Below are 27939 nucleotides of genomic sequence, written 5' to 3' on the forward strand. Positions count from 1 at the left end.
AGGCGGAGCCCGAGCGAGGGCTGCTGAGTTCAAAGTCCGGAACAGACAGCCAGAGAGGAGTTTGTTGGCTATTCTGGAAAATTTTATTCTCTTTGGCTTGGGACCCTGAGGGTTTTCTCTCCCTCTGAGTCATCGATGAGACCATAACCCCCAGTCTCCAGCCCTAGGACAGCCCATGCTTTCCAGATGTATTTCTGTGAAGGTGGGGTGGAGGCGCCTAAATAATATTGTGCCCCGCCCCCAGCTGCCCAGTTCTGTCTCGAACCTGCCCTCGTCCCGGGCTTCAGAATCCCCTGGGCTTGGTTCATCACGGTTTAAGGTGAAATTCGGGGCGAAGGAGGGAGGCAGGTAGGCGGGAGGAGGCGACCGGTCCCTACAGGTGCGCGCGCGAGGGGTGCACGACGTCCTATCCCTCCTCGGGTCCCAGAGCCTCGTTACCGCCCTGCGATTTCCTCGCAGACCTGGGCTACAAATGCCAGGATTTCTCAGACTCAGACTGAGGGTTTTACTTCACTGCTCCCAGAGGGCACGCAGCAGGGATCTGTGGATGGAAGGGGCTGTGGAAAGAGGTTAATGCAGAGTTTGGGGGGCGGGGTGACGCGGCGCCACCCCTCCTGGCCGCCCTCAGGTCCCGCTGACGTCTCTCTTCTCCACCCCCTGGCTTCTGGCTTCTTTCTCCCCACGTCCCTCTTCTTTCCCACCCCCTCCGTGGCTCTCCAGCTTCCTCCCCAGCCCCGCAGTTCCTCGGCTCCCCCAAATTGCAGCCAGGGGAAGGAGCCCTGAAGCTCTCCAGCCCCGACGCCCCAGTCCCATTGGCTCCCTCCCCCGCTGCAGCACCTGGTACCCCCCAGTCACCTGATTGGCCGGCGGCGCCATCAATCGTTGCCCGGCTGTGCTGACGTCATCCTGCAGTAGCGGGGTTGGGGTGGGAGTGAGAGAGTGAGGACGCTGGGCTGGGGGAAACTGGAAGCCACTGCAAGTCCCCCGCCTCAGCTACCCAGATTGGGATCTGCCCAGGCCCGCTTTATGGACTCGTGTGGGCGGTAGGCTCCTTTAGGTCCCTGCCCTGCTGTCCCCCGCTCCTTAGAGACCCCCTGTATCCCTCCCGCAAGGTGGAATCCGCAGGCTGGAGGCTCCCAGGGGAGGCAAACGCCTGGCCCTGCCCTGCCCCACGCCGCACCATGACCCTCCTGCTGCTGCCCCTTCTGCTGGCCTCTCTGCTCGCGTCCTGCTCCTGTAACAAAGGTGAGTGAGGTGGGGGTGGGGGTCCTGAAAGAGGGGTGTCGGGCAGCGCCGTGCGCGGTAGGGGTGGGAAGGAGGTGTCGAGGCTCCCTGGCACCTGACAAGTGTCTGGTCCTCTTCTGATCACCCGCCTTCCCATCCATGTTCTCAGACCTGCTCCGTCTCCTCTCCCTCTCTTCCTCCCAGCTACACCTTCCTTTCCGGTCCATCTCTACCCATGCGTTTCTCTTGCTGGTCATCTTGCTCCCATTTGGTCTCCATTGCCGTCCTGTGGTCTCTATTCTCCCCCTCCCCCAATTTCTGCACGCCGGTGGCCACCTCGGGTCTGGGAAGGATTGCCCCCCGAGCGGGTGACAAACGTCTCCCAGCGGCTCTCCCTTTCACTGGCGCATGCTAAGGGTGTGTGGCAGATCCATCTGCTTCGCCTCCATCCCATCCTGGGGAGAAAGTATTTGCTGCAGTTCAGCAATTCGGAGCACGTATGTTTTTGCGTGTGCCTCTGCATTCATACCCTTATGCCTGCATCAGCTGGGCTGTGGGTTACCAGAGCTGCCCTCTCTGGCAGACAGCGGATACATTCAGCTGGGCGGGGCTGTCGGACGAACGGAGAGGGAGGACGTGGGGGGTGGGGGGCCTTGCGGGCAGAGGGCTCAGGTAGGTGGAAACGGATGGAGACTGGCAGGAAAGGGCAGAAGTGGGTGTGTGGGGGGGGCGCTAAATGAGTAGTGAGAGGGAAAGCTGAGAAGGAGAAGACCGGAGATGAGGTGTGGGAGGGGGTGAGGAGGGGATGGAAAAGGGTAAAGGTGGAGGCAGAAAAAAGAGGGAAGAATGAGAGGAAAGTCAGGAAAAGAGTGAGTCAAGGAGGAGCCCGGGAGTCTAGGAGTGAAAGGGAGCAAATGCAGAGACCGCAGGGGGCCAGGAGGAGAGGAGACAGAGGCTCAGAGACCTGGGGAGACAAGCAGGGTGGGAGCGGGAGCTGCGCAGAAGGCGCCCAGCCCTGCCCTTCCATCGCGCTCTGTTCCTCTCCTGCATCTCTGACCTCAGCCTCCCCTCTTAGCCTCCTGCCACTTCCTGTACCGCCTCCTGTGCACCATCTTGTGGCTTTCTCCTCAGCATTCAGGAAGGGGTTATGGTGGTCATCAGTAAGAAAGCCTTCCCATGCCACAGGCTTGCTGGGGTGTGGTTGGAGGAGAGAATGGAAATCAGGGTTTCTTGCTCACCGTGAGATACTGGGGATGAGGTTCCTTTTGGTGACTCAGTTTCCTTCTGCCTCATGGGTGTGCTTTGGGAGCCTGGGTGTTGGCTTGATGGGATTAGATAGAGCAAGTGTGGAGGCTGGGTTGGGGGGTGATGTGGAAGAGGAGGAAACATGCTTCCCCACAGTCCCTCACCAGCCTGAATTTGGTAGAAGATGGGGAGATTGGGAGTCTGATGAGTCCGGCATCCATTCTGAATTGGCTGGTGGTTGAAGGGAAGGGGGTGGGGTAGATAAGAACTGGGATTGAGTTCTGTATAAAAAGTGGGTTTCAGGGAGTGTGGTTTGATGGTCTGGTGGAGGACATAGAAATGTGCCGGTTTCCAGTGTGTTCTCCTGGGTGTGGGGGTGGGAAGCAGGGACAGGATTTGTCATGTTTCTAGGGCAGCCCGATAATCCCTCAGGATGACGGCTCTGCTGGGTCCAGTTGCTCGGCATTGATTCCTCTGCTCCATTCCTGCCCCTCTCTGCCCCCTCCCTCTGTCCTATATATCTTCACTTCTCTCCTTTCTCCCCATCCTGTGTTCTGGGAGAATGGCCTCAAGTTGGGGCTTGGCTGGGAGAAGTGCAGAGTGAAGGAATCAGGATTGAAATGAGTTAGGAGGAGGATAAGCAATCAGGATCTCAGGAAACTTCTACCTCTTTTTCTAGTTTCAATTCTGTCCTTAATCTATCCCTTCCCTTTCCAGGGCCTTCTCACGGCCCACCACTGCTCCCTGAAGTTCCCAGTCTCCATTCTCTAGCATGTGAAATCCCTAAAGAACATTCTCCACATCCTGACCATGGTTCCCAGGGAGATAGTGATCCCCTCCTTCTCACCCCCAGGGCAGGTAGTTTCCATGGGAACTGTCTACCCTACTATAGGAGAAGGCTATGACCTTCCGCAGACCCTCTGACTCCTTTAGTAGCTGATTTCTTGTCCTCAACCACCCGCCTCCTGTAAGGTGCTCGTATAGGGGGTGGAAAGGGTGAGGGTGCTGAGGTGTGAGTTGTCTGGGTCAACAAGGGTTGTTGTGGGAGTAGAGGCCCTGCTCACAGGTGCTTCCTCTCCTCTCCCTGGGGTGGGGCCAGCCAACAAGCACAAGCCATGGATTGAGGCAGAGTACCAGGGCATCGTCATGGAGAATGACAACACGGTCCTGCTGAACCCACCACTCTTTGCCTTGGACAAGGATGCCCCGCTGCGCTATGCAGGTAATTGGGATTGGGGGATGGCAAGGCAGGATAGGACAGAGAAAAGTGGGTGGGAGGGCCAAAATCAAGGGAGGGAGGGAAGGTCCTGGGAGCAATGAGAAAGTAAGGGAAGAGGCCTTGGGAAAATAAAGGTGGGCTCAAGGAGGGAAATGGGCTCCATTGAAGAATGGAGATTGAGTCAGGGGTGCCAGAAAAGGACATGGCCAGGCAAGGGTTAAACACATCATGATTTTGTCAGATCTCAGGCCTGGAGGCTCTGGGAGGTTGCTGCTCAGGGAAGCTGGGCTTGGAGTTGTGTGTTTGATCATTAATGCTTTTATGCCTACAGGAGAAGGGACAGGGCTTCGGGAGGAGAGGTGGCGCTGGACCCCAGGTGGGGAGGCTGAGGGTAGGGAAGGAGACATAGCAGCCTCACTCCTCCCCTTCTCCCCTTTGCCAGGTGAGATCTGTGGCTTCCGGCTCCATGGGTCTGGGGTGCCCTTTGAGGCCGTGATCCTTGACAAGGCGACAGGAGAGGGGCTGATCCGGGCCAAGGAGCCTGTGGACTGCGAGGCCCAGAAGGAGCACACCTTCACCATCCAGGCCTATGACTGTGGCGAGGGCCCCGACGGGGCCAACACCAAGAAGTCCCACAAGTGAGCAAGTCCTTATCTCCTGCCCCATGTGTTGCGGGGTCCTCCTCCCTTCTCCCAAGCCCACCATCCTCTGTCAGTGCGGTCATCGAATGTCCACCCCCACCCGCTGCTGTTCCTAGGACTTAGGGAACCCCATCCCCTGCTGTTCCTAGGATTTAGGGACCTTCAGGCAAGGTGACAGAAACGTATAGTAGACTTCAGTGGATCTAATCTTGGTTTTGCCTCTCGTGACCTTGGGCAGCCTAGCCTCTCTGGACTTGCTTTTCCTTATCTGTAAAATGGAGATTGTGATGACACCTACTTCATAAGGTTGCTGTGAAGATTCCAGGAGATGGTTTGTGTTGAAAGCATGCACCACAGTGCCTGATACACGGTGAAGGGCTCAGTACATGGGCGTAATGACGAGGAGGAGAGCAAGAAGGAAGAGGATGAATACACTCAGCACGCATCCAGATTCCTTTCCACTGCCCCCTCCAGTCTATTTGCAGTGTATACCACACACACGATCCCTAACATATACATATAGCTCTAGGTGAGGGTGGGCAGGGGATGGTTGTAGCAAGAAAGAGGCTCGGGTCTGGGACACCTACGCCTGTTGCCAGCTAACTTCTTAATTTGAGAATAAGAGAAAGATCTTCAGTCAGGATGCCTGAGCCACTAAGAGACACTAGAGATAAAAATGCTCTTTGTGACTCAGTTTCCCATTTGAAGATAGGACCCTTGCCTCTGGGGCCTGGGAGCCTGCGTCTTGCCTGGGGGCAGGGCTCAGTATGAAGGGCCTCGACCCAGCTCTGCTTGCCCTGGCGCATGACTACGGAGGGGCCACATGCACGGGAGGCAGCGCTGCCCACACGTGCTCTTCAGATGTGTCAGATGACTTGTGACCTTTGTACAAATGCCATTTCCCTTCTTATGGCTGGTTTTAATTTGGCTTTTACTCTGCATCTTCCTCGGTTATCCCCCTGGAGCTGACTGTTGTGAAGGAAGGCCCTGCTGGATTTTATGCCTTAGCCCGCCTCTTGGCATCCTTACCCATAGCATTCTGCACAGAAGTCATCGAAGTCAGCTCCTGAGTACCCCTGGGGCTTATTCCTTATCCCCTACCTCAGTCGCCTTTCTTCGGGCCCTCCCCCTGGTGTTGTCCTCTCCCTGGCATGGCTCTGATGCAGCTTGGTGCTCTGTGGGGTGGCAAGGAGCGTGCTGGCTGCCTCAGTCTCAGGGATAGACGGGCAGGCTGCCTCCTGCTCTGGCTCCCGGTCGGGATTCCTGCTTGTTCCTTTCTGGCATATGGGTGTACCGTGTCGAGGCTGTACCTTGGTGTACAGTGTTGAGGCTGTATCTCATTGTGCCCATATTGAGGCTGTTCGTTGGTGTACAGTATCGAAGCTGTATCTCAGTGTACGGTATCGAATCTGTCCCTCCGTGTGTCATATCAAGGCTGTATCTTGATGTACCGTATCGAGGCTGTGTGCTGCATCAAGGCTGTATCTCGATGTATAATATCGAGGCTGGCTGACGTGTCCCCATCCCTCCTTCCCTCTGGTATGTGCAGGGCCACTGTGCACGTGCGGGTCAACGATGTGAACGAGTTTGCCCCAGTGTTTGTGGAGCGGCTGTACCGTGCGGCTGTGACAGAGGGAAAGCTGTATGATCGTATCCTGCGGGTAGAAGCCATTGATGGTGACTGCTCCCCCCAGTACAGCCAGATCTGCTACTACGAGATTCTCACACCCAACACCCCTTTCCTCATTGACAACGATGGTGAGTCCGCCCCTGGCTTCCCTGGCCACCCAGTTCCCCTTGTGCACCCGCCTCCCTCAGGACAACCCAGGGTTCCACTCTCTAGTTTCACCCCTCAGACCCTCGCCTCACCCTTCTTCCCAAATGGAGCCTTCCCTTCCCAGATGCCTTTTCCCAGCGTCTTGCTGCCTAACCTGCCTGCTGCCCGATGAACTCGCACATCCTCCCCTCTCTGCCCTGGGCTTTCTCCAGTGCTCTAACGCTCTGTCCTCCTGACCCCACCCCAGGGAACATTGAGAACACAGAGAAGCTGCAGTACAGTGGTGAGAGGCTCTATAAGTTTACAGTGACGGCTTATGACTGTGGGAAGAAGCGGGCGGCAGATGATGCCGAGGTGGAGATTCAGGTGAAGCCCACCTGTAAACCCAGCTGGCAAGGTGAGAGCTCAGCGCTGGGCCCTGTCTTGTGAATCCTCTTTTTTCTTCATCTCTCTTTCTGTCCCTTCTGATAATCATGGGGGCTAGGCTAGGGCTTGGAGGATATTGGGGCAGATTTGCAGCTATCTCCTCTAGCCGGGCCATCCTGCCAGGAGTCCCAAACTGTCCATGGACATGGCAAGAGGAGCATGGAGAGGGGAGGCTGCTTTACCCTTCTCTCTCCCCGTCGCCCTCTCTGTCTCACCCGTGCAGGCTGGAACAAAAGGATCGAATATGCACCAGGCGCTGGGAGCTTGGCTTTGTTCCCTGGTATCCGTCTGGAGACCTGTGATGAACCACTCTGGAACATTCAGGCCACCATAGAGCTGCAGACCAGCCATGTGGCCAAGGGCTGCGATCGTGACAACTATTCAGAGCGGGCGCTGCGGAAACTCTGCGGTAGGTGTGCTCCCAACACTGCCTCAGGCCCATCCCTTCCCATCTAACCTCTGTCCAAACTTCTCCAAGACTCTGCTTTATGTCACCTCTGGCCATCCTCAGGTGTTTATCCATAGAGGTTGTGACACATGGTTAGCTTCTGTGGCCCAAAAGGCAGGTACATATGTCTTTGGCAAAAACGCATAGTCGTTGCACCAGACAGTCACGAGATGCATGGTGGAATGATGGTGGGGAGAGATGAAGAGCTGGAGAATGGGTTCACTGTAGAGATACTCTTAGAAGAGAGTTCATCCCTCTCTTGTCTTTGAAAGGCCACAAGAGGTGGCGAGATATGCTGCAGGAAATCTTTTCCCATCAGTCCCTCTTTCCCTGCCTCCTGCCCATTTCACCATCTGCTGCTTCTTGGCTCTGACACTTGTGCCTCCTGGGGCTCCCACAGGTGCTGCCACTGGGGAGGTGGATCTGTTGCCCATGCCCGGCCCCAATGCCAACTGGACAGCAGGACTCTCGGTGCACTACAGCCAGGACAGCAGCCTGATCTACTGGTTCAATGGCACCCAGGCTGTGCAGGTGCCCCTGGGTGGCCCCAGTGGACTGGGTTCTGGGCCCCAGGACAGCCTCAGTGACCACTTCACCCTGTCCTTCTGGATGAAGCATGGCGTAACTCCCAACAAGGGCAAGAAGGAAGAGGAAACCATCGTATGTAACACTGTCCAGAATGGTGAGCCTCCCCTCCAGGCACTAGCCAGAGAGGGAAACCGGCTTCTTTTCCTGCCTCTGTCACTGCCCATTGTGTGACTGTGAACAGGTCACTTCCCTTGTCTTCCTTTGTGAGGTGCAAGTGCCAGGTGTGATATGTCTTGATTCTGTGCTTTATCCCGAACATGACATGTTGGATCCTACTGCGTCAGAGTGCAATGGGATTCCTTGCTGCTACTCTCATTTTCAGTTGCCCAATCAACTTCCCTGTGTCCCACCATGTGGTAGGCTGCCCCCACCCCCTATCTCCACTCCCATTAAAACCCCTCCATTGCAATGGGAAAGCCTGGGTAATGGTGTGCCCCATTCTTTCATCTTCCCATTTTGGGACTGGTTGGCCCCATCTCCGAGCCCTGTTCTTCCCTCAACTGCAGGGCTTACTCCACTGGAGAGGGCTCAGTCTTGACCTGCTCTTTCATTTCTAGCCACTTCTCCAACCTCATTTCTCTTGACCTTGACAACTCTTTTGAAAAGGGTTGTCACCCATGATGTATGTATTAACCAAAGGACTGATGAAGAGCTGGTGAGGGAGTGGGCCCGCTGACGCTCCCCCCTCAGCCAGCCAGGGTGCCTCAGAAGCCCAAGTTATCACTTGGACTGGAGTGTGTGTGTGTGTGTGTGTGAGAGAGAGAGAGAGAGAGAGAAACGCTAGAGAATGAGGGAATGAGAGAGGATTAAGAGAATCCAGCGTCCTCTCCTTCCTGCTGCTTTGAACTTGTTCTGGCCTCAGCCTCTGTACTTGACCCCGTCCCCTTCCTGTGCCCTCAGAGGATGGCTTCTCTCATTACTCGCTGACTGTCCACGGCTGTAGGATTGCCTTCCTCTACTGGCCCCTGCTTGAGAGTGCCCGCCCAGTCAAGTTCCTCTGGAAGCTGGAGCAGGTGAGGCCAGAGCCAGGCTCCTGCGAGGGCTGAGTAGATGTGACTCACTTTTAGGAAAGGACCTTCTCTGGGCAGGGTCAGCATTTTCTGGGTTCCCCTTGCGCTCTCTTTGCTTCTCCACTTTCAGCCCCTGACCATTCTACTCCCAGGTCCTCTTGTTCCCTTTTCCCAAGGCTTGTTCCCTTTTCCCAAGGCTTGTTCCCTGCAGAAAGCACTTCTGGATTAAAAAAAAAAAAAAAAAAAAAAAAAAAGAACAAATGACTACTAACAGCAAACTCGACCAACCATCTATTTCCTCCCTGTTTTATTCCATCTCTCTCTTAAATAGGACTTTAACAGTATATGTCCCTGACTTTCAGGCAGTTAGCCTGTTGTAATCAAGATAAGTCATTCTGAGGTACACAGATTGGGTTTGAGTCTTGCCAAAGGAATTTGCTGGCTATGAAATCTTCGTTAATATGTGTAAACTTCAGGGTTAAAAAAAACCCTGTTAAATAGGGATAAAAAGAATTCTGTATCCCAGAGTCGTTAGGATTAAATGATGTAATAGACCCTTGTAGACTGAAAAGCACTCCCTCTGTATATGTTAATTCTCACTATTAGCAGCCCTGATTGTGGAGGGATAAATAAAAATGGATAAAATATTTAAAATCCTCTCTTGAGCCAAGAGTTGCAGCCTCTTTATTATTTATTCTCCAGGCTGACCGCAAGGACCAGTGAGGACTAATTTGAGTTTTCACTCCTTCTGTTTCTCTTGTAAGTCCTAGTGGAGTGGCTGAGTAAGCAAATGGCAAAAAAAAAAAAAAAAAAAAAAAAAAGCAGAACAGAGAAAGAGAAGTGCCCAGATAATTTATAAACTAGATAATTTAGGGCTATCTACAAAAGCTTTGCTGTCTGTGGCACTCTTTTAAAGAGACAGTCTGCCATTTGCTGCTTCTTGATTTCCGCCCCCCCCCCACACGTTGCAAATATTGATAATGTCACCCTTGCTATCTTTCTTTAATTCAACCTCATTTAATCAACCAGTATCTATTAAATACAACTAAGTCTCTGTCATTCAGCTAGGTTCTGGGGGTACAATGAATGAAACAAAATCTTTGCCATCATTGAACTTACATTTTAGTTGGGGAGATAAATTTTTAAAAAGTAAATAGACATGTAAAAACGATAAATTGTGATAAATGCTCTGAAAGTAGCAAGCAAGGGACTGGGGCAGAGCATGGGGGGAGGCAAGGAGAGGAGAAGTCACCTTGGATTGGATGCTCCTGGGGACCTGACTGAGGCGGAATTTAAGCCTAGTGCTAAAGGATGAGAAACAGCTGCCTGTGGGAAGAGAGTGGGAAGGTTCCAGGAAGAGAGAAGAGCAGATGCAAAGGCCCTGAGGCAAGAAAGAGCTCAGCATGTCCCAAGCATGGAAAGAGGGCCAGTGAGGTTGGAGTACAGTGAACAAGGCTGGAGATAAGTTGCAGAGATGGGCAGTGATCAGGTTGTACAGTGGACTTTTTCAGCAGAGTTAGTCTCGATTTTTGTCATATGAGAGGTGGGAAGTGTTTTTTGAAGGATTTAAAGCAGAGGCATGACCTGATCAGATTTTTACATATATATATATATATATATGTATTTTTTTTTTTTCTTTTTTGAGATGGAGTCTCACTCTGTCACTAGGCTGGAGTGCAGTGGTGTGATCTTGGCTCACTGCAACCTCTGCCTCCCGGGTTCAAGCAATTCTCCTGCCTCAGCCTCCCTAGTAGCTGGGACTATAGGCACAACTAATTTTTGTATTTTTAGTAGACACGGGGTTTCACCATGTTGGCCAGGATGGTCTTGATCTCTTGACCTTGTGATTCGCCTGCCTCGGCCTCCTAAAGTGCTGGGATTACAGGCGTGAATCACTGTGCCTGGCCAGATTTACATTTTAACAAGATCCCCTTGGCAACTGTGGGATGGATGTATTGAAGAGATCTAATGGAGACAGTAAACAGGACTGTTGCAACAGTCTTCATGAAAGGGGTTGGGGACATGACTGATGTGTGGCAATGGAGACGGAGAGTCCTGCACAGAAACCTGCAGCTTGTAACTCTGTTTGGACCTGGGATCAACAGCACCTGCTGATGGACTGGATGTGGAGGCTGAGGGAAAGGGAAGATCAAAGTTGTTTCCTGTGTCAGCTGCTTGAGCAGCTGGATGGATGATGGAGCATTTATACTGCCTGGGGAGAAACTGAGGGAGTTGGGAAAGGGCATGGACTTGCATCTTACATGTGTTAAATGTGAGATACTTGTGGACATCGAAGCAGAGAACCTGGCATTCAGAGGAGAATTCTGGGCTGGAGATGCAGATTTTGGAGTTACCAGTGTATAACTATGGTACCCAAACCCATGGCAACAGATGAGGTGACTTCTAGGAAGAGAGTGTAGAGAGGAAAGAGAAGAGGGCCTAGGTCTGAGCCTTGAGGAACTCCAATATTTGGAACTGGATGAGGCAGAGTACTCTCTGCCTCTTTTTCCTCTGACCATCCCCCATTCCATCTTGGCTGGCCCTAGGAGAGACTGCAAAGGGAAGCAATATTTATTTTAGTGCTTAATGGTGGGTTAGAAGCTACCCTAGAGATAAACTGTAATCCCAGCTACTTGGGAGGCTGAGAGGATCACTGGAGGCCAGGAGTTTGAGACCAGCCTAGGCAACATAGTGAGAGCTCATCTCTAAAAAATAAAAAAATTAGCTGGATGTGGTGGCACATACCTGTAGTCCCAGCTACCCCAGAGGCTGAGGTGGGAGGATTGCTTGAGCCCAGGAGTTTGAGGCTTCAGTGAGCTATGATTGCATCACTGTACTCCAGCCTGGGGGACAGAAGGAAACCCCATCTCTAGAGTTTCCAGTGCCTTACATACATACATAATACATAAGTTTTTGCGGGAAATTTATTCATGACAGTGTGTTACTCCTCTTAGGAATATTTATAGCTTTAATTTTCCCTGAAGACTGGAATCTTTGCTACTAGGCTGATTACCTGATAGATTTTGGACAAGGATGTTATTCCTTGAGCTGGATAGGCAGCAAAGCACTAGTAAGCCCTATTGGTAGAACTGGGAATAAAGGGACTGTCCCCTGTCTCCCAGGAGACGGGGCAGTGCCTGGGGTTAGCTCTCTGAAGAGGAATTACCTGAGAGGCTCTTGCCCCTACCCTACTCGCCCAGGTCTGTGATGATGAGTGGCACCACTACGCTCTGAACCTCGAGTTCCCCACAGTCACACTCTACACCGATGGCATCTCCTTCGACCCTGCCCTCATCCATGACAATGGCCTCATCCACCCGCCCCGAAGGGAGCCTGCTCTCATGATTGGGGCCTGCTGGACTGGTAAGTCCCTCTGAGTCTTCTCAGTGAAGACTCCAGTGGTTTAGGATTTGGGAAGGGAGGTAGGCTGGTGAGGAGCAAGGGCAGTCTGACGCGGCGGCTGAGGCCACCTCATGCATCTCTCTGCAGCTGGGCAGGGTGACTCTGAAGATCTCCATGGAAGGGACCACAGCCTCCCTCCCATATCTCGCACTAATCCAATGGGTCATCACCTCTGACTCGGAGGAATTAATTTCTCAGGCATCCCCAGACTCTCTGTAACTCCAGCCCGTTTCCACTTTGTTCCATCAAAGTGATGATGACTTCCATAGCCTGTTCCCCTGCTTAAGGAGAGTAACCCCTTAGAGTGTCCTCAGTCTTTCAACTTTTAAGCCATTAAAAAACTTTTCTCCTCTTGGGAGTGTGTGTGTGCACATGTGCCTGCCTGTCTTACCAGAGCCCACGTGTTTCCTCAGCAGTGTATCGTATTTGGGGGTCTGTCTCTAACAGAGGCTGGAGAGTTTGGGACATGACAAAAGAAGGGTTGGGGTTGAGCTGAGAGGTTGCAGGTTACACACGGGAGGGTCAGAGTCCCATGTGAACATGAGAGCACTCATGGGGATGAGAGGAAGACGTCTCATTCCTCTCTGTCAATCTCTCCACATCCCTGAACTCATCACCACTGTTTTTTTTTTTTTTTTTTTTTTTTTATCCCCAGAGGAGAAGAACAAAGAGAAGGAAAAGGGAGACAACAGTACAGACATCACCCAAGGTACTCTGTGTGTAAGAACTGGAGACTAGAGAGTTCTCATCCTCACTTTCTGTTCTAAGATCCCTTTTCCACCCCAAATCCTATCCAGCCTGTGACAGCCTCCTAGGCCACCAGGTGGCAGAGCCTCCAAGAAATACAGCAGGGCGGAGGCTCCTGGAGTGGTAAGGCCAGAGGCAGCTCGGCTGGGTTCTGGGTGTCCTGTCCAGCCCACAGAATGAAGAATGGGGCTCTCTTGGTGGCTTTCCATATGGCAGAAGGGAGGTGGCAGGAGTCAGGAGTCAGGTCTGGGCATCTGTGAAGCTCGCTCACATCCATCCTGGTCTCCCTGCATGTCTGGAAAGGCGTCCTCTCCTGCCACCTCCCGCTTCCTCCTTGTTTTGACTCTTTCCTCCTGTTGGTCCTGTTTCCTTCTCTTCCTCCCTCTCATCTTTGTTGCTTCTACTTTTCACCCTTTTTCTTCTCCCCTGGCTTTATTCTGTCTTCTTTTGTCTCATTTTCTCCCTTCTCCAGCCTCCCCTCTTATCTTCACTTGTCCTTCACCTCTCATCTCTTTTCCTTTTTTTTTTTGTTTCCACATTTCTCCTTTTTGTTTTCTTTCTCAACTCTTCTGCTCTTTCTCTCCTTTCCCTTTCTCTCAGCCTTCATCCTTTTCCATCCTCCTCTCTTCTCACCTTCTGTCCTGCTCCTGTGTTCCCACCCTAGGAGACCCTTTGCCGATCCACCACTATTTCCATGGCTACCTGGCTGGTTTCAGCGTGCGCTCAGGTCGCCTGGAGAGCCGTGAGGTCATCGAGTGCCTCTATGCATGTCGGGAGGGGCTGGACTATAGGGATTTCGAGAGCCTGGGCAAAGGCATGAAGGTATTGCCCCATCCTCTAGCCCTGTTCTTCCCCGCATGCCCTCTGCCCCTCCCCCTTGCCCTACCCCTCTACCTCTGCTCCCTTCCTCTCCCACCTCCTGGCCCTGCTCTCAGCTGTATCTGTATCTGGGGCCCAGGTCCACGTGAACCCCTCACAGTCCCTGCTCACCCTGGAGGGGGATGATGTGGAGACCTTCAACCATGCCCTGCAGCACGTGGCTTACATGAACACTCTGCGCTTTGCCACGCCCGGCGTCAGGCCCCTGCGCCTCACCACTGCTGTCAAGTGAGTGTTGGGTGGGGCAGGGAAAATCGTTGAGCAGAGCCAGACCCTGTCACAGGTCCTTGGCCTAAGGCATCACTTAGAGCTAGGCATACCTCTTTTGTTTTATGGATGAGGAGACTGGGCCCTCAAATGGAGAGGGTCACAGAGCAATATTGGTAGAAGAGTCTGGACTACACTCAGATTTCTCAACAATCAATATGTTACTCTTTCTACCAAGTCACACTTCTAGGGTTTTCGGGCTTTGATCTCCTTTATGCGTCTGTGCTGATACGTAAAGTGGGACACAGGATTGGGAGTGGGGAGACCGGACATTAATTCTGACTCAATACGAATTGCTTGGATAACCTTGGGCAAATGGTGAGTCCAGGCTGCTTCACTTGTTCTAATCTTGCTTCACCAAGCTCTTGCAAGGTCACATACGATGACGTAAGTCTAGGGGTTGGCAGTCCTAGGCCAAATCTGGCCTGCTGCCTGTTTTTGTAAATAGTTGTATTGGAACACACCAGTGCCCATTCATTTGCATATGTCTATGGCTACTTTCACACTGGGATGGCAGAACTGTGGGTAGTTGGGACAGAGATCATATGGCCCCACAAACAGAACTATCTAATCCTTCATAGAAAAAGTTTGCTGGCCGGCCGTGGTGGCTTATACCTGTAATCCCAGCACTTTGGGAGGCTAAGGCAGACGGATCACGAGGAGTTCAAGACCAGCCTGGCCAACATGGTGAAACCCCGTCTCTACTAAAAATACAAAAATTAGCTGGGCATGGTGGCACATGCCTGTAATCCCAGCTACTTGGGAGGCTGAGGCAGGAGAATTGCTTGAACCGGGGCCTAGGTGATGGAGGTTGCCGTGAGCCGAGATTGTACCACTGCACTCCAGCCTGGGCTATAAAGTGAGACTCTGTCTCAAAAAAAAAAAAAAGAAAAAAGGAAAGTTTGCTGACCTCTGAATTCTAAGTGAATGACTTTTGGTGTCTTTAAAAGAAAAACTGTAGATTGATTATTTCAAGGTTTGAGTATATATTACATGTTTAAAAATACAGATCAATTGAGAGGCAATGAAAGTATGATAGTTAAGAGCATAGGGTCTGTTGCTAGCTTTTTGGCACTGGGCAAATGCTATAAAGTAGTGATAGCAATAGAGTAACTCATGGAATTGTTATCATAACTACATGATATAATCTGGATCAAATGCCTAGCAGAGAGCTGATGCTGCTTAAATGCTGGCTATTATTACATGAAGGCGTTTTCAACCCTTATTATGGTTTATGGGCTGTTTTTAGGAGATACTGCCATCTAGTGGGTGAATTACATGCTTTAGGAGTCAGGATTTCTGCGTTCCAATCTTGTTACCCCATCCCCCATTCCGCCTCAGTTTCTCTGTGAGCTATCTTTATGAAGATAAACATCCCAAATTTGCCCCTATCCTGGGAGGGGTGGATTTAGAGGGGAGAGCGCTCTGAGCCCTAGAGGGTGACTGGGTGTGATCATCAGGCCTCAGAGTTAGAGCTGTGGAAGGGCCCGGGCCGTGGCTTTTGGGAATTTGCTGGTTCAGGGTATGGAGCTGAAGGTCACAGGCAGATGAGTTAATGTGGGTGCAGCTGATTGCTGAGTATGCACCCCACCATGTCCCAGTCAGAGCTCCAGTTGTTAAAGGGCTGTCATTCAGTTATGACAGGCTTAATCCCTCAGAGGCCAAGGCGTTGCCTCGTTCCCTCCAGTGCTCAGGAGCCGTGTCAGAAGGGAGGGCTCTGGTTTTTGGCCTAGGGTGGAGCTCTGCAAGGGGAGTTCCTGCAGGGGGAGGAGTTGACGTTTTCTTTGCTGAGTGGCTCATCTGAATTCCTCCTATCTTTTTCATGCCCAGGATAGAGGTTTATCCAAGGGCTTGGAACCTGCCTATGAGGAAAGGGGCCTTGATGTTTTCTCTATGAGGTTAAGAAACAGAGTTTACATGTCTCCATATCTAAGGTTACTACATGGTTGGTGCTATCCTTATACTTCCCTGAGGTGATGGGAGGAAATATAGAGGGATATGTGTGCGTGTGTATGTGTGCGTGTGTGTGCGCATGCAACAGAGACAGACAGGTACCTAGCAACACTTCCCTTTCCCTGATGCTTCTCCTTGCCCCTGTCCATGTGGCTTTCGTAGCTTCCAGTTTTCAGTTCTTGGACGTCTGTCTATTTAAAGCCAGATTTATGCAGCTATTTGGTCAATGCCTAAATGCAGGTTTTCCTTAATTTTTTTTTTTTTTTTTTAGTATTTTCTTGGAAAGCCCATCTACTTGTGGCATTGACCCCCAAACAGATAGATACCACATCTTTTTCTCTAGTATTGTCCTCTTTCCACAGCTTTTGACTTTCCACCTGCTTCCTGTAGCCTCTATGTAGAAGTTCCGCCAGCACCTCAACTGAATGAGCTAATGCTGAAATAATCAACTGCAATCCCAAACCAGCCCTCCCCCTGAACTCTCTCTCTAATGATGTCTCTGTCCTTGCAGTCACCCAGAGCTGGAAAGCTCTGAGTCATCTTTGATTCTTCCCTGTCTTATCTTCCACTGCCCATCGGTTGCCAGGTCACCTGGACCCTGCCTCTGTGCTGGGTGTCTGAAATCTGTCTCCTCTTTCTTTTGCCGCTGTTACTATTCTAGCCCAGGTCTTATTACCTCTTGTCTGGCCCATTGCCTCCTAACTAGCTGACCTATCTCTAGTCTTCTAATTTTATTTGTCCTCCACTCTGAGGCTGGGTGAGTGATCTTTTGAGTTTTCATCATCACACTTCCCTGATGAAAGAGATGTCAGTGGCTTCCTCTTGTCCACTGCATAAAAATGTCAAATGTGCTGGGCGCAGTGGCTCACACCTGTAATCCCAGCACTTTGGGAGGCCAAGGTGAGAGGATCACTTGAGGCCAGAAGTTTGAGACCAGCCTGGACAACCAACAGGCTGCATGCCTGTAGTCGTAGCTACTCAGAAGGCTGAGGTGGGAGAATCACTTGAGCCCAGGAGTTCAAGGCTGTAGTGAGTCATGATTGCACCACTGCACTCCAGCCTGGGTGACAGAGCGAGACCCTGTCTCTAAAAAGTTAGAGAAAAAAAGTCGGATCTTATCATGGCATTTAAAGCCACCAGCCATCTGGCTCCTGGTCGTTCCTGCCTCGTATTCCTCTACTCCCCTTAGTAAAGCTTCTCGCCATCCACTCTGGGTCAGTACTACCCTCCTTCAAAGGCTAGCTCAGTTGCTACTTTCTCTGATCATTCCTACCTTCCTTTTCCAAGCACCCTCCTCTTATCCTAGCCAGAACTAACCTCTCCCTCCTCTGAACTCTTCTGGTTTGTTCCACTCATATGTCGATGACTATATTTACCTTTGTTTTAACTTTTGTGTGCCATGTCTAATCTCTCTACCAGACCAGCAGTGCCTGTGGGTCAGGTCTCCTGTTCCCCTTGGGATTCCCAGAGCGGCAGCACAGCACAGCATTGCTCATTGCAGGGAGGATGTCTGTTGGAGTCTGTGCCTTCAGGGTCATCTGGGATTGTTTCCCAAGGGGCTTTGCCCTAGGCCTATCTGGATGACAGTGCAGATTGTAATAGGCCCTGCTCCATGTGGCACAGGAACTCAGCACATCGTGGGCATTGGCAGCTTCAGGGGCTCTGAGCTCGTCACGCCTGCTGAGATTATGCCTTCTCCCTTTTTGCTCCAGCATTCAAGCTGGGCATGCTCAGTAACACTAATCATTACAGTTCTCTCTGCAAAATTGTTTCCACTAGCACCAGCATGTGGATCAGAGTCCCTGCTCCTGCATCGCTAACTCCACTGTGAAGTCTGCTTGTTCAAATTTACACATAAATTTCCCTGGTGCAAACCCAGGCCCCAAATGGTGCCTGTGGTTTAGTGGAAAGATCAGTGGACTTGGGCCATGTGTGGTGGCACATGCCTGTGGTCCCAGCTACTCAGGAGGCTGAGGCACGAAATCGCTTGAACCCGGGAGGCGGAGGTTGCAGTGAGCTGAGATGGCGCTACTACACTGCAGCCTGGGCAACAGAGTGAGACTCTGCAAAACAAAACAAAACAAAAATCAGTGGACCTGGAAGGAGAAGACTGGTTTAAGCCTTGACTCTTTTGTTTTCTTTGTCTTACTTCTCTTTGTTTTTGTTTTTGTTTTTGTTTTTGAGATAGGGTCTCACTCTGTCACCCAGGCTGGAGTGCAGTGGAATGATCTTATTGGCTCACTGCAACCTCTGCCTCCTGGACTCAAGTGTTCCTTCCACCTCAGCCTCCTGAGTAGCTGGGACTACAGGTGTCTGCCACCACACCTGGATAATTTTTGTATTTTTTGTAGAGACGGGGTTTCACTATGTTGCCCAGGCTGATCTTGAACTCCTAAACTCAAGGGATCCTCCCGCCTCAGCCTCCCAAAGTGCCAATATTACAGGCATGAGCCACCATGCCCAGCCTGAGCTTTAGGCATTTTACAGCATAGAAATGAAGTCATAATGAAATAATATAGGCCAGGTGCGGTGGCTCACGACTGTAATCCCAGCACTTTGGGAGGCCGAGACAGGCGGATCACCTGAGGTCAGGAGTTCAAGATCAGCCTGACCAATATGATGAAATCCCGTCTCTACTAAAACTACAAAAATTAGCTGGGCATGGTGGCGTGTGCCCTATAATCCCAGCTACTCTGGAGGCTGAGGCAGGAGAATCGCTTGAACCCAGGAGGCAGAGGTTGCAGTGAGCCAAGATTACACCATTGCACTCCAGCCTGGGCAACAAGAGTGAAACTCTACCCCCCCAAAAAAAACAAAACAAAACAAACAAACCCAAAAAACAAAAAACAGACAAACAAACAAAAGAAATAATATGGGAAAAATACTTCATAAACTGGCAAGGGCTATTGATTGTGAGGTGTTGTTATTGCTGGTAAAAGGTGGGGCTAAATGTGATCCTGACAGCATCACTCCGGAGCAGCTGTACTGTTGGTTGGTCTGGCTCAACGGAGTCCTCTAGGGATAGCTTGTCCTGGTGCCTGGATCCTAAAGCTTCATGAGACGGTGGATCTAGGTCCAAGGTGGCCAGATGATCTCACCTACCAAAGTGTGTTTCCCCGCTATTGAAGGGAATGAAAGACACGCGAAAGAGGAGGCTATCCTTTGATAGATGTCCACCCTCTACTTTTATTGTTGAATAATTTCGGGCGCATATGTGCTAGATAGTATACTGTTCCCATGTATTTTTAAACTCCTGGATAAAGAACCGTGTGTGTATATATACATGTTTGTCAGTTCAGTTTGCTTTATTTTTCATTAAAATAGCATTTATAGGTACTCCATAATCCTGGGGTAGGGCATTGATGGTGTGATCACACCCACAGGTTGGGGTTACCTGACTTTCTGTCCTCAACATTTTCCTTAGTGACATCCTACCAGGAAAGGATATGTCCCCCTTCAACTGCTATGGGGGTTGGGGTGCAGAGGCATGACCCCCTTTCTTCCCTTGCCCCTCCCTGACATGAGATGCTCTATGATAGAGGTAGCTGGGGCAGGGAGTGAAACAGAATGTAGGTGTTCAGGGAGGAAGTGTTGGGGTCACATGCTGCTTCTCCTCCTTTCTCACATAGATGCTTCAGTGAAGAGTCCTGTGTGTCCATCCCTGAAGTGGAGGGCTATGTGGTGGTCCTTCAGCCCGATGCCCCCCAGATCCTGCTCAGTGGCACTGCCCATTTTGCCCGCCCAGCCGTGGACTTTGAGGGAACGGAGGGCGTCCCTTTGTTCCCTGATCTTCAAATCACCTGCTCCATTTCTCACCAGGTGGAGGCCAAAAAGGATGAAAGTTGGCAGGGCACAGGTAAGGATGACTCCGGGGAGTAACACCATCCAGAGAACCAGCCAGTGTCTGAAGCCAGAGTGCGGGAGAACTCCTGGGGCTGGAAGCAGAAAGTGACTCCACCCTGTGTTTGTCTGACTAAACAACTTCCCTTTAAGAAGGAGAGCAAGCGGGAAACCCATGGGTGGAAATGAATTGCTGCATAATGATATTCTTGAAAATGGTGCTGCCTTCCCTTTCCCTGATCCTGGAAAGGGAGGGAGAGTGGTGGTGAGGGGATGGCTGGGGCTCAGAACCTCTGTGGGCCCTTTGGCTCTGACCCAGACCCTGCTCTCCCTAACCCAGTGACAGACACACGCATGTCGGATGAGATTGTGCACAACCTGGATGGCTGTGAAATTTCTCTGGTGGGGGATGACCTGGACCCCGAGCGGGAAAGCCTGCTCCTGGACACGACCTCCGTGCAGCAGCGAGGGCTGGAGCTCACCAACACATCTGCCTACCTCACCATTGCTGGTAAGTGGGGCCTGAGGGCCTGTCCTCTGTGTGTGTGGGCCCCTCCTGAAAAGTAAGGGCCTGGGAAGCCCAGAGGGTCCTTCCTCCAGGTCCGGGGATGTGGACAAGTGCCGTTTTGCATTTTCCTAGCCTGGAAGATCCTCTGGCTTTGATTGTCCCTAGGGGAGGTGTGCTGGGTTTAGGCTCCGAATGCTTCTCTCTTCCTGCTCCTCTGCATAGCCTAGCTCACCTCCACTTCTGGTCCCACTCCTGTTTCCATCCAGGCTTCTCTCCTTCCTCTCCTCCTTCGGCTCATCTCTGCCCAGCTTTCTAACCCTCTAACTGTTTGTTACTGGTCATCTCTGTTGTACAGCTCTCTCATCTCACGTGCACACCAGAGCTTTACAAGAAGTGCTCATCTCTTAGTGAATAGTGGGAGGGATGATTTGGTAGTTTCCAAAGGAAGCCAGGAGGGAGAATGGAGAAGGTGGAGATAACCAGTTCCCTTCTATTTCCACTCCTTTCCAGGGCTCACTGAGGACTTCTGTGTTTTCCTCTTTCTCAGATTCCCTCCTGCTTGCCATCTCGCTTTCTGTCTTTCAGGATGTCTTTATCTCCTTCTTTCCACTCCTCCTCAGAACCTACAGAGCAGGAAACGGAGCCTTGATCTCTCCATCCTAGTTAGGCAGAGCGGGCAGGGATGGAGGGCAGCATCTCTCCCTTTGACCTTAGGTCGCACTTCTGCAGAGATGGGGCTGACCCGCTCTACAGCTTGTGTGGTGTCAGCTGGTGGGAGTCCAGGAGAGAGGGTCCTGCCCAGGTCCTGCCTCCACTGGACCTGCCCTGAGGTGCTTCCTCATCTCCAGGGGTGGAGAGCATCACTGTGTATGAAGAGATCCTGAGGCAGGCTCGTTATCGGCTGCGACACGGAGCTGCCCTCTACGCCAGGAAATTCCGGCTTTCCTGCTCGGAAATGAATGGCCGTTACTCCAGCAATGAATTCATCGTGGAGGTACCTAGAGAGTCTCCTTCCTTCCGCAGTTACCCACCCCCAGAAAGGAGCTGAGGTGGCATGGACTCAAAATGTTAGCTGGTGGGCATGGACATGGCAGTGTGGAGGGCTGCTGGACCCTGCGGTGGGTGGAGAAGAAGGCGATGGGGGCGGTAGTTAGGAGATGGGGCTGAGCTCTAGAGAAGTGGGGAGGACCTGGGAGAAGCATGTGTGCCCATGGAGGCCTCCCTCTGCCCAGGTCAATGTCCTGCACAGCATGAATCGGGTTGCCCACCCCAGCCACGTGCTCAGCTCCCAGCAGTTCCTGCACCGTGGGCACCAGCCCCCGCCTGAGATGGCTGGACACAGCCTGGCCAGCTCCCACCGAAACTCCAGTACGTAAGCCTGGTGGGGCTGGGCAGGGAGGGGAAGGTGGCAGGTGAGTGGGTTGGGACAAGTATCCTCCCCTCCACCTGTGGGAGAGGACAAGGGGGGTGGAGCAATGGGTTCTGTTCCCCTATGATACCTGCCTTAGTTGACAGCTACGGACCAATCCCTCTCTCCCTTTGGATCACTCACTTTCCCTTGTGAAGAACATGAGCCTTGTGTCATTGTAGGGGTGCTTGTTCCTGGAATCATAAAGTCAGTGTGGGTTTAGAAGTGTTTGCTTTTCCTGATGATGCCTCCTTCCCCAGCCCCAAGCAATATCAAATTAGCCCTGGACCTAGGATCCTCTGTGGTGAAGCTGTCAAGCATTTACTAAGCACCTACTGTGTACTAGCACTGTCCTAAGATGATCTAAATGATTTATAGGGTAGATACAGTCCCTATCCCCAAGGAGAGAATTGGTACTATTACATGTAAAATTATGTGCTATGTGTGCAGTCACAAGAATATTTCTAAAAAATATACGCAAATATGCAAAGCATTACATTCAGATGGAGTGCTGCCCTTCAAAGCTGCCCTTCAAAGCAACCTGGCCATGGTCCAAAAGGTTCCCAGTCATGGTCCTTTACCAATGGTGCAATTTTATTTTCAACTTTTGAGTTGCATAATTGTAGAAAAACCAGAAAATAAATATCAAATATTTCTTTTAAAGAAGAAAAATCAGGCCAGGCACAGTGGCTCATGCCTGCAATCCCAACACACTGGGGGGCTGAGGCGGGAGGATCACTTGAGCCCAGGAGTTTGAGACCAGCCTGGGCAACATAGTGAGACTCTGTCTTTACAAAAAATTAAAAAAATTAACTGGGCATGGTAGCACTTGCCTGTAGTCCTAGCTACTTGGGAGGCTGAGGTAGGAGGATCTCTTGGGCCTGGGAGGCTGAGGCTACAGTGAGCCATGATCACACCATTGCATTCCAGTCTGGGAGACAGAGCAAGACTCTGTGTCCAAAAAAAAAAAAAAAAAAAAGAAGATGACGAAGAAAAATCAGCCATAATTTCATCAGAGAGGAAACCACTGATAATGTGAGATTTTCTGTTCCAGTCTTTTTTCTATGCCTAATTTTTCCTTTTTATAGAGTTAGGATTAACCTATTTTGTGACCTGATATTTACACTTCATATTATAAAACAAGTATTCTCCCACGTTATTAAAAATCGCTAATGATGCTGATGTTGTTGAAAGTGATTTTTGGAACCCCTTCTTAGAATTGCTTTCAGAGCCAATTTATGAGGTGCATTTATTTTTGTTATTTTTTGGACATAACTTGCTTTTGACCCTGTTCAGTGTTACTCAACTTCATCATCCACTTTTGCCAAAGTTGGCTCTGGATATAGTTCTAAGTTTTTAAACATTAAACCCACTCTCAAAGGCCATAGATTGGTCACCTTTGAAAAAAGTCAAAAGGTTGTGCCACAGGCTCTTAAGGCAATTCTCAAAGGATTCCACGAGTACTTTCCTGGAAGAAGTTCGTGGTCTGTGAATACTACGTGAAAGTACAGAGCTTATTTCAATATATGGGATGGTAATAATAGTTATAACAAACACAGGGTGCTCTCATCATGTGCCAGGCACCGTGCTGGGGGATTACGCATATTAACTCATTTAGCCATCATAAACAACCAATGAAATGGGTACCAGAATTATCCCCTTTACAGGCAAGGAAACAGAGGCACAGAGAGTTCAAGTGCCTTACCCAAGTTCACACAGCTAGAAAGTAAGTGGAGCCAGGATTTAAATCCAGGAGGCATGATTTCAGTCTGTGCACTAACCATGGCCCTCACCCCTCTCGCCAGATGTTGGATGCTTTAAAAAAGATTAGTCTGGTAACTTTAGAGTTGTACATAATTAGGGGGAGCCCCTGAGGGGCTTCCCAGGGTTTTCTGACAGAGGCCAGCTCTTCTGATGCCCCCAGGGATTCAGTCTGGCTTCCTCTCCTCCTGCAGCGGCCACCACCTACGCTGTCTCTTATGTTTTCTTTTTTCTGGGACTGGCTCCCTTCTTCCTTGCTTTCTCTGAAAACAACTGCAGAGGTTTTTGGGATGGGGAGACAGGGTCTTGTTCTAGGCTGGAGAACAGTGGTAATCATAGCTTACTAAAGCCTCAAACTCCTGAGCTCAAGCAATCCTCTTGCCTTAGCCCCCCGAGGAGCAGATGCATGCCACTATGCTGGCTATTTTTAAGATTTTTTTTATAGAGACAAGGTCTCACTTTGTTGTTCAGGCTGGTCTTGAACTCCCGGGCTCAAGCACTTATCCTGGCTCAGCTTCTGAAGTGCTGGGATTACAGGTGTGAGCCGCCGCGTGTGGACTTGCAGAGGCCTTTTTCAGTGTTCTACTGTGATTCACTATAGCAAGTAGGTGGAAGTGAGGATTCGCGGGGAATATAAGGCATAACCAAGCTGCAAAGATTCAGAGAAGTTTCACACAGTATTTAGTCAATAGAGACATGTTAGCAAACCAAACCTATTTATTTCAAATAAACTCTTGAGGCCAGCTATGTATTTTTTTTCCTTCTTGTGATTCCATAGCACTTTCTCCAGTTCTTTCATTGGGGATCATTCCACTCAATCTTTTCTGGATTGGATACTAGGTCCTGCTACTCTGATTAGGCTCAAGGTAGATAGGGGTGCTGCCCAGCCTGGTGAGACTCTCGATCCTTACTTTCTTTGGTATAAGGCCCGAGGTGAGGGACTTCTTGTTCTAAGAGCCCAGCACCTTCTCCCCTGAGTGTCCAGCTGCCCTGCATGGGCTGGCCTGGCGGGCAGCGCTTCTCACCCCTCGGCCCCTGGAGCAGTGTCTGCACATGGCACCCTTTCACCTCCCCACAGTGAAGCCCAGTCTCCCCATCCTTTGTTCTGAGCTCATGTCCAGGCTGATCAAGCTTCCCTCAGATTTCAGTTGAGAGCAGCAGTTTTCCTTTGCTTCTTCTCCTATTTTGGCCTGAGAAGGACACAGAGTTCATAGCTTCCCTGAGGGCACTGGTGATTGGCATGCCTGAGCTGACAGGCCGTTCATTGCATAAAACCTCTTCTATATACCTTTTCTGACTCCGCAAGCTGCTCCCTCCCTTTCACCTACAAGTGCCGAGTGGTGTTGCAGAATTGTGGTTTCACAATATCAAACCATTCTAAACATGCAGAAGCAGTGAGAGGCATGATCTCCTCCAGTGGCACAGAGGCCCATCGCTCTAAATCTCCTAAGTGCACCAGAGAAAGAGAGATCCATGTGAACTGGAACCAGTGTAAACTGGAACAGTCAGGGGAGATTTTACGGCACATGTAGAGTTTGCATTTGGACCTGAAGTGTAGAAGGGAGTTTGGGATGGGCGTGAGAGAGAATGAGAATTTGAGAACTGGGGGTAGATGGGTGGTTAGGAGTGTTTACGGTTAGAGAGAATAAGGTTGGTTAAGAAGAGTGAGCCAAGATGATGAGGGTATTGTCCATCTACTCATATCAAATTTTGATGCCTGCCAGAATCACCTGGGGAGCTTTAAAAACTCTTGGCACCTAAATCACACCCTAGAATGTCTAGCGGGTGGGAGCCATGTATCAGTGGTTTTTAAAAATCCCATGTGATCTTTAAAAGTTTGGGAATAATTTTCCTCCTTTGTTTCCTACAAGTATCTGAAGCTTTGCAGAGTTAGAAAGCAATAGGACAGAAAGAAAATGAATGAGGAAGTAAGGAGGAACAGGTAATGATGAAATAAAGATCAAATGAAGCCAGGGAATAAAGTCAGCTCATAACATGCATACTATGAGATGCCGTGCAGTTGCTACCATGGGCCAGAATTTTGACTCTGAGCTTCTTTGAAGCTAAAGCAAAAGGAAACCTGAGCAGTTCTGAAAGCCATGATGGAGCCAAACGCTATTTCATGAAAAGCCCCGGGACTGTGAGCAGAAAGAAATCTCTCCCGGGGCTCTTCGCAGAGGGCACCATGTGGAGCTGTGGGCAGGGCTTCCAACAGTGTCCTCGCAATCCCACAGGCCATTTGCTAAGTCACCCCTTGTGTTGGCTCTGGAGGTCATTCAAGGCTGGAATTAACTGCTCACATCTTATGTAGCAAGAAAAGTTGACCGTACTACTTAAATCCTTGATTTTTATCTGTAGCTGATTTAAAAATCCTCCCATCTCCCTGGGCTGCTGACTCATCTTAAACTAATTAACCAGACTTGTCTGCTTGTAGATACAGTGTCTGCATTTTGTCTTTCCTGTGGTCATTTCTTATTGTCCTGGCAATCAACTTGTCATTTCCTTCATTAGGCCAGGAGCTCGGAGGGACACTGCGTTGATTAAGGCACAAACCAGCTTTCGCTCATCACCATTGTGTGCTTACAGCAAGTTCACCTGCTTTGGCCTCCACTCTGAGGCTGGGGTCACCACTCCTTCTAGAGCCTAGGCTTAGCCACCGGGCCCATCTGCCAGTGGAGGCACTACCCCTGGGTCTGGTCTGTTGACATGGAGACCTGAGAGGCACTATTTTCTGCCGATGGGCAGAAGAGGCAGCTCTGTCCCCTCCTCCCTCATCCCCCGTTCCCAGGCAGTTGGGAAATACTGATCCAGCCAGTCCTGTCTTCACCTTGGAACCAGTGTCGAGGGAGTGTGCCCCAGCAGAGTCTGTTCTAATTGGCTAGTGGCCTCAAGTGGGCTGTGGGTCGGGTCAGGATGGGGACCAACTTGGCAGACAGCCATCAGGGCGGCCTCAGGGAGGTGTGTGGCCTGCCCAGGCAGGGCGTTCTCCACACACCTGCTTGGCCCTGGCGTGCGTGGCAGCGGAGTGTGCTGGCTGCTGGGGAGGGGGCGCTGCAGCAGGGTGTGGGTGTGGGCGCAGGGGAGCTCCTGGGCCATGTACTTCCCTACGCTCTGCTCTGTCTATTGACACATGAGTCTCAGGCTGTAGGTAATTTGGGGACGGGGCTGGGATGTGATGTGTGTATGTTTCTAGGAGCTTGCTTGTGTGATTGCTGGTCTCTGTGTGTGTTTGGGGCACACATACATGGAATAGTCCCTCAGCAACGGACTGCCCAGGGAGAAGCCGTGTGCATGCATGGTGGGCAGGGGTGTGCACCCATGTGGGGAGTAGTGACCCAGCTGCCCGTAAGGGCCCTGGGCTTGGGGGTGCGTGTGTGGGGTCTCTACCTCCACCTGCTGTCCCTGGGGCTGTGGGCTTTCCTGCTTTGCTTCCTTGTGCTTCTCCGAGAGCTGTGTGTGTGTGTGCAGGAAGCAGGCAGGGCTGTGCTCACGGTGGCTCGCTCTGTGGCCCTCACGGCCCACATCTGTAGTGTCTACATCTTCCTTCAGGGGGCTGCCTGGTCTGCCCAGCTGGTGGGGAGCTGGGTGACGCTGCACATATGGCTCTGCTGTGCCTTACTGGAGACCCTCAGACGCGTTCCTTTACTCCCGCTGTGTGAGCAGGCGGCGAGGTGGCTGGTGTGGGCCGGCATGCAGGCTGGCAGAGGCCTGGCTCGGGTGTGGGGTGTGGCGATCTTTGTGCAGCTGTGTGCCCACACGATCTTCCTGAGCATGTACCTGTGCATGCACATGTGCTTTGCTGCCATCAGCTCTCAGGTCCGTGTGAGAGTGCACACGCCGTTCTGTGTCTCACTGCCTTTGAAGGTCCATGCCCCTCTGAACCTGGGCATCAAAGTGGGGCTGCAGGGCCGGAAGCATGGCAGAGCCATGGGGGAGGCAGGTACGCCTCAGGGGGAGATGTTGGGGAAGCAGGAACCCCAGATGTCCAGGAGCCCCAAGCCGACCAGGAGAAGGGAGGTGTCATGGAATGAGCTCAGCCCAGGTGGGTAAGGGAAGGGGCTGCTCTGTGCCCCTTGGACTTGTCCCCAGCCTCAGGTGCTAGTGCCCTCTTCCTGCAGCCAGGCCAGACTTGGAGCTGCGTCTCCTCCTGCACAGCCAAGCTCATGTAGTGGCCCCGCCCCTCCCTCACTGGGCACTGGCACCTCTTTCCTAGGCTGAGTGGTCTCTGGGGAAGGCACAGGTGGAATGACAGGGGCAGATTCCAGTCCTTGCCCTCTGTCCTGTGCGAATAGGGCTGTTCATGACAGTGTTGGGTTGAGAGTCTTTTTCCCCTGCTGCCCTTGCCTGTCTGTACACCTGCCACCCTCTGTGTTTGTCCCTTTACCTTGCAGCAGCTCCCTTCCTCCCCTCTCCTGCCCTTCCTGGCGGGCTGTTTCTTTTCTGGCTTCTCCAGGTGTTCCTCTCTTCTCGGCCACTGTGGGTTCTGCCCTGGGACTCCTTCAGCCTGGGCTGCCTCTTTTCCTACCCAGCCCCCTGTCTGAGTGCCCCCAGGTGTGTCTGGTCACGTCCTGCTCACCCCCCCGCACTCTCTCTGCA

The 27939-nt window shown here is 51.4% G+C and overlaps 2 protein-coding genes across 2 annotated transcripts in view; both read left to right on the plus strand.

Annotated features, from left to right (window-relative positions):
• The first annotated feature begins 68 nt into the window (after positions 1–68).
• CLSTN3 (calsyntenin 3) overlaps positions 69–27939 on the plus strand; it is a 29332-nt gene continuing 1461 nt past the window's right edge. The window contains exons 1-16 of the mRNA XM_003905908.4: positions 69–1245; positions 3569–3691; positions 4131–4326; positions 5879–6087; positions 6354–6503; positions 6756–6941; positions 7381–7662; positions 8469–8581; positions 11779–11941; positions 12636–12689; positions 13392–13549; positions 13686–13834; positions 19456–19682; positions 20007–20177; positions 21023–21168; positions 21407–21542. Of these exons, the coding sequence (XP_003905957.1) occupies positions 1182–1245; positions 3569–3691; positions 4131–4326; positions 5879–6087; positions 6354–6503; positions 6756–6941; positions 7381–7662; positions 8469–8581; positions 11779–11941; positions 12636–12689; positions 13392–13549; positions 13686–13834; positions 19456–19682; positions 20007–20177; positions 21023–21168; positions 21407–21542 (2527 nt within the window). The 5' untranslated portion in view covers positions 69–1181. The remainder of the gene's footprint in view (positions 1246–3568; positions 3692–4130; positions 4327–5878; positions 6088–6353; positions 6504–6755; positions 6942–7380; positions 7663–8468; positions 8582–11778; positions 11942–12635; positions 12690–13391; positions 13550–13685; positions 13835–19455; positions 19683–20006; positions 20178–21022; positions 21169–21406; positions 21543–27939) is intronic.
• Positions 23818–27934, plus strand: LOC103875596. Its single transcript, XM_009180118.3, has one exon. The coding sequence runs from the start codon at positions 26257–26259 to the stop codon at positions 27391–27393; it is 1137 nt and encodes a 378-aa protein (XP_009178382.1). The 5' UTR covers positions 23818–26256; the 3' UTR covers positions 27394–27934.

This window comes from Papio anubis, chromosome 9, assembly GCF_008728515.1.
Source record: "Papio anubis isolate 15944 chromosome 9, Panubis1.0, whole genome shotgun sequence".
Taxonomy (NCBI): domain Eukaryota; kingdom Metazoa; phylum Chordata; class Mammalia; order Primates; family Cercopithecidae; genus Papio; species Papio anubis.

What these genes read in the sequence shown, in the direction of transcription:
- LOC103875596 (XM_009180118.3), top strand. Translation starts at nt 26,257, where the DNA reads ATGGGGACCAACTTGGCAGACAGCCATCAGGGCGGCCTCAGGGAGGTG.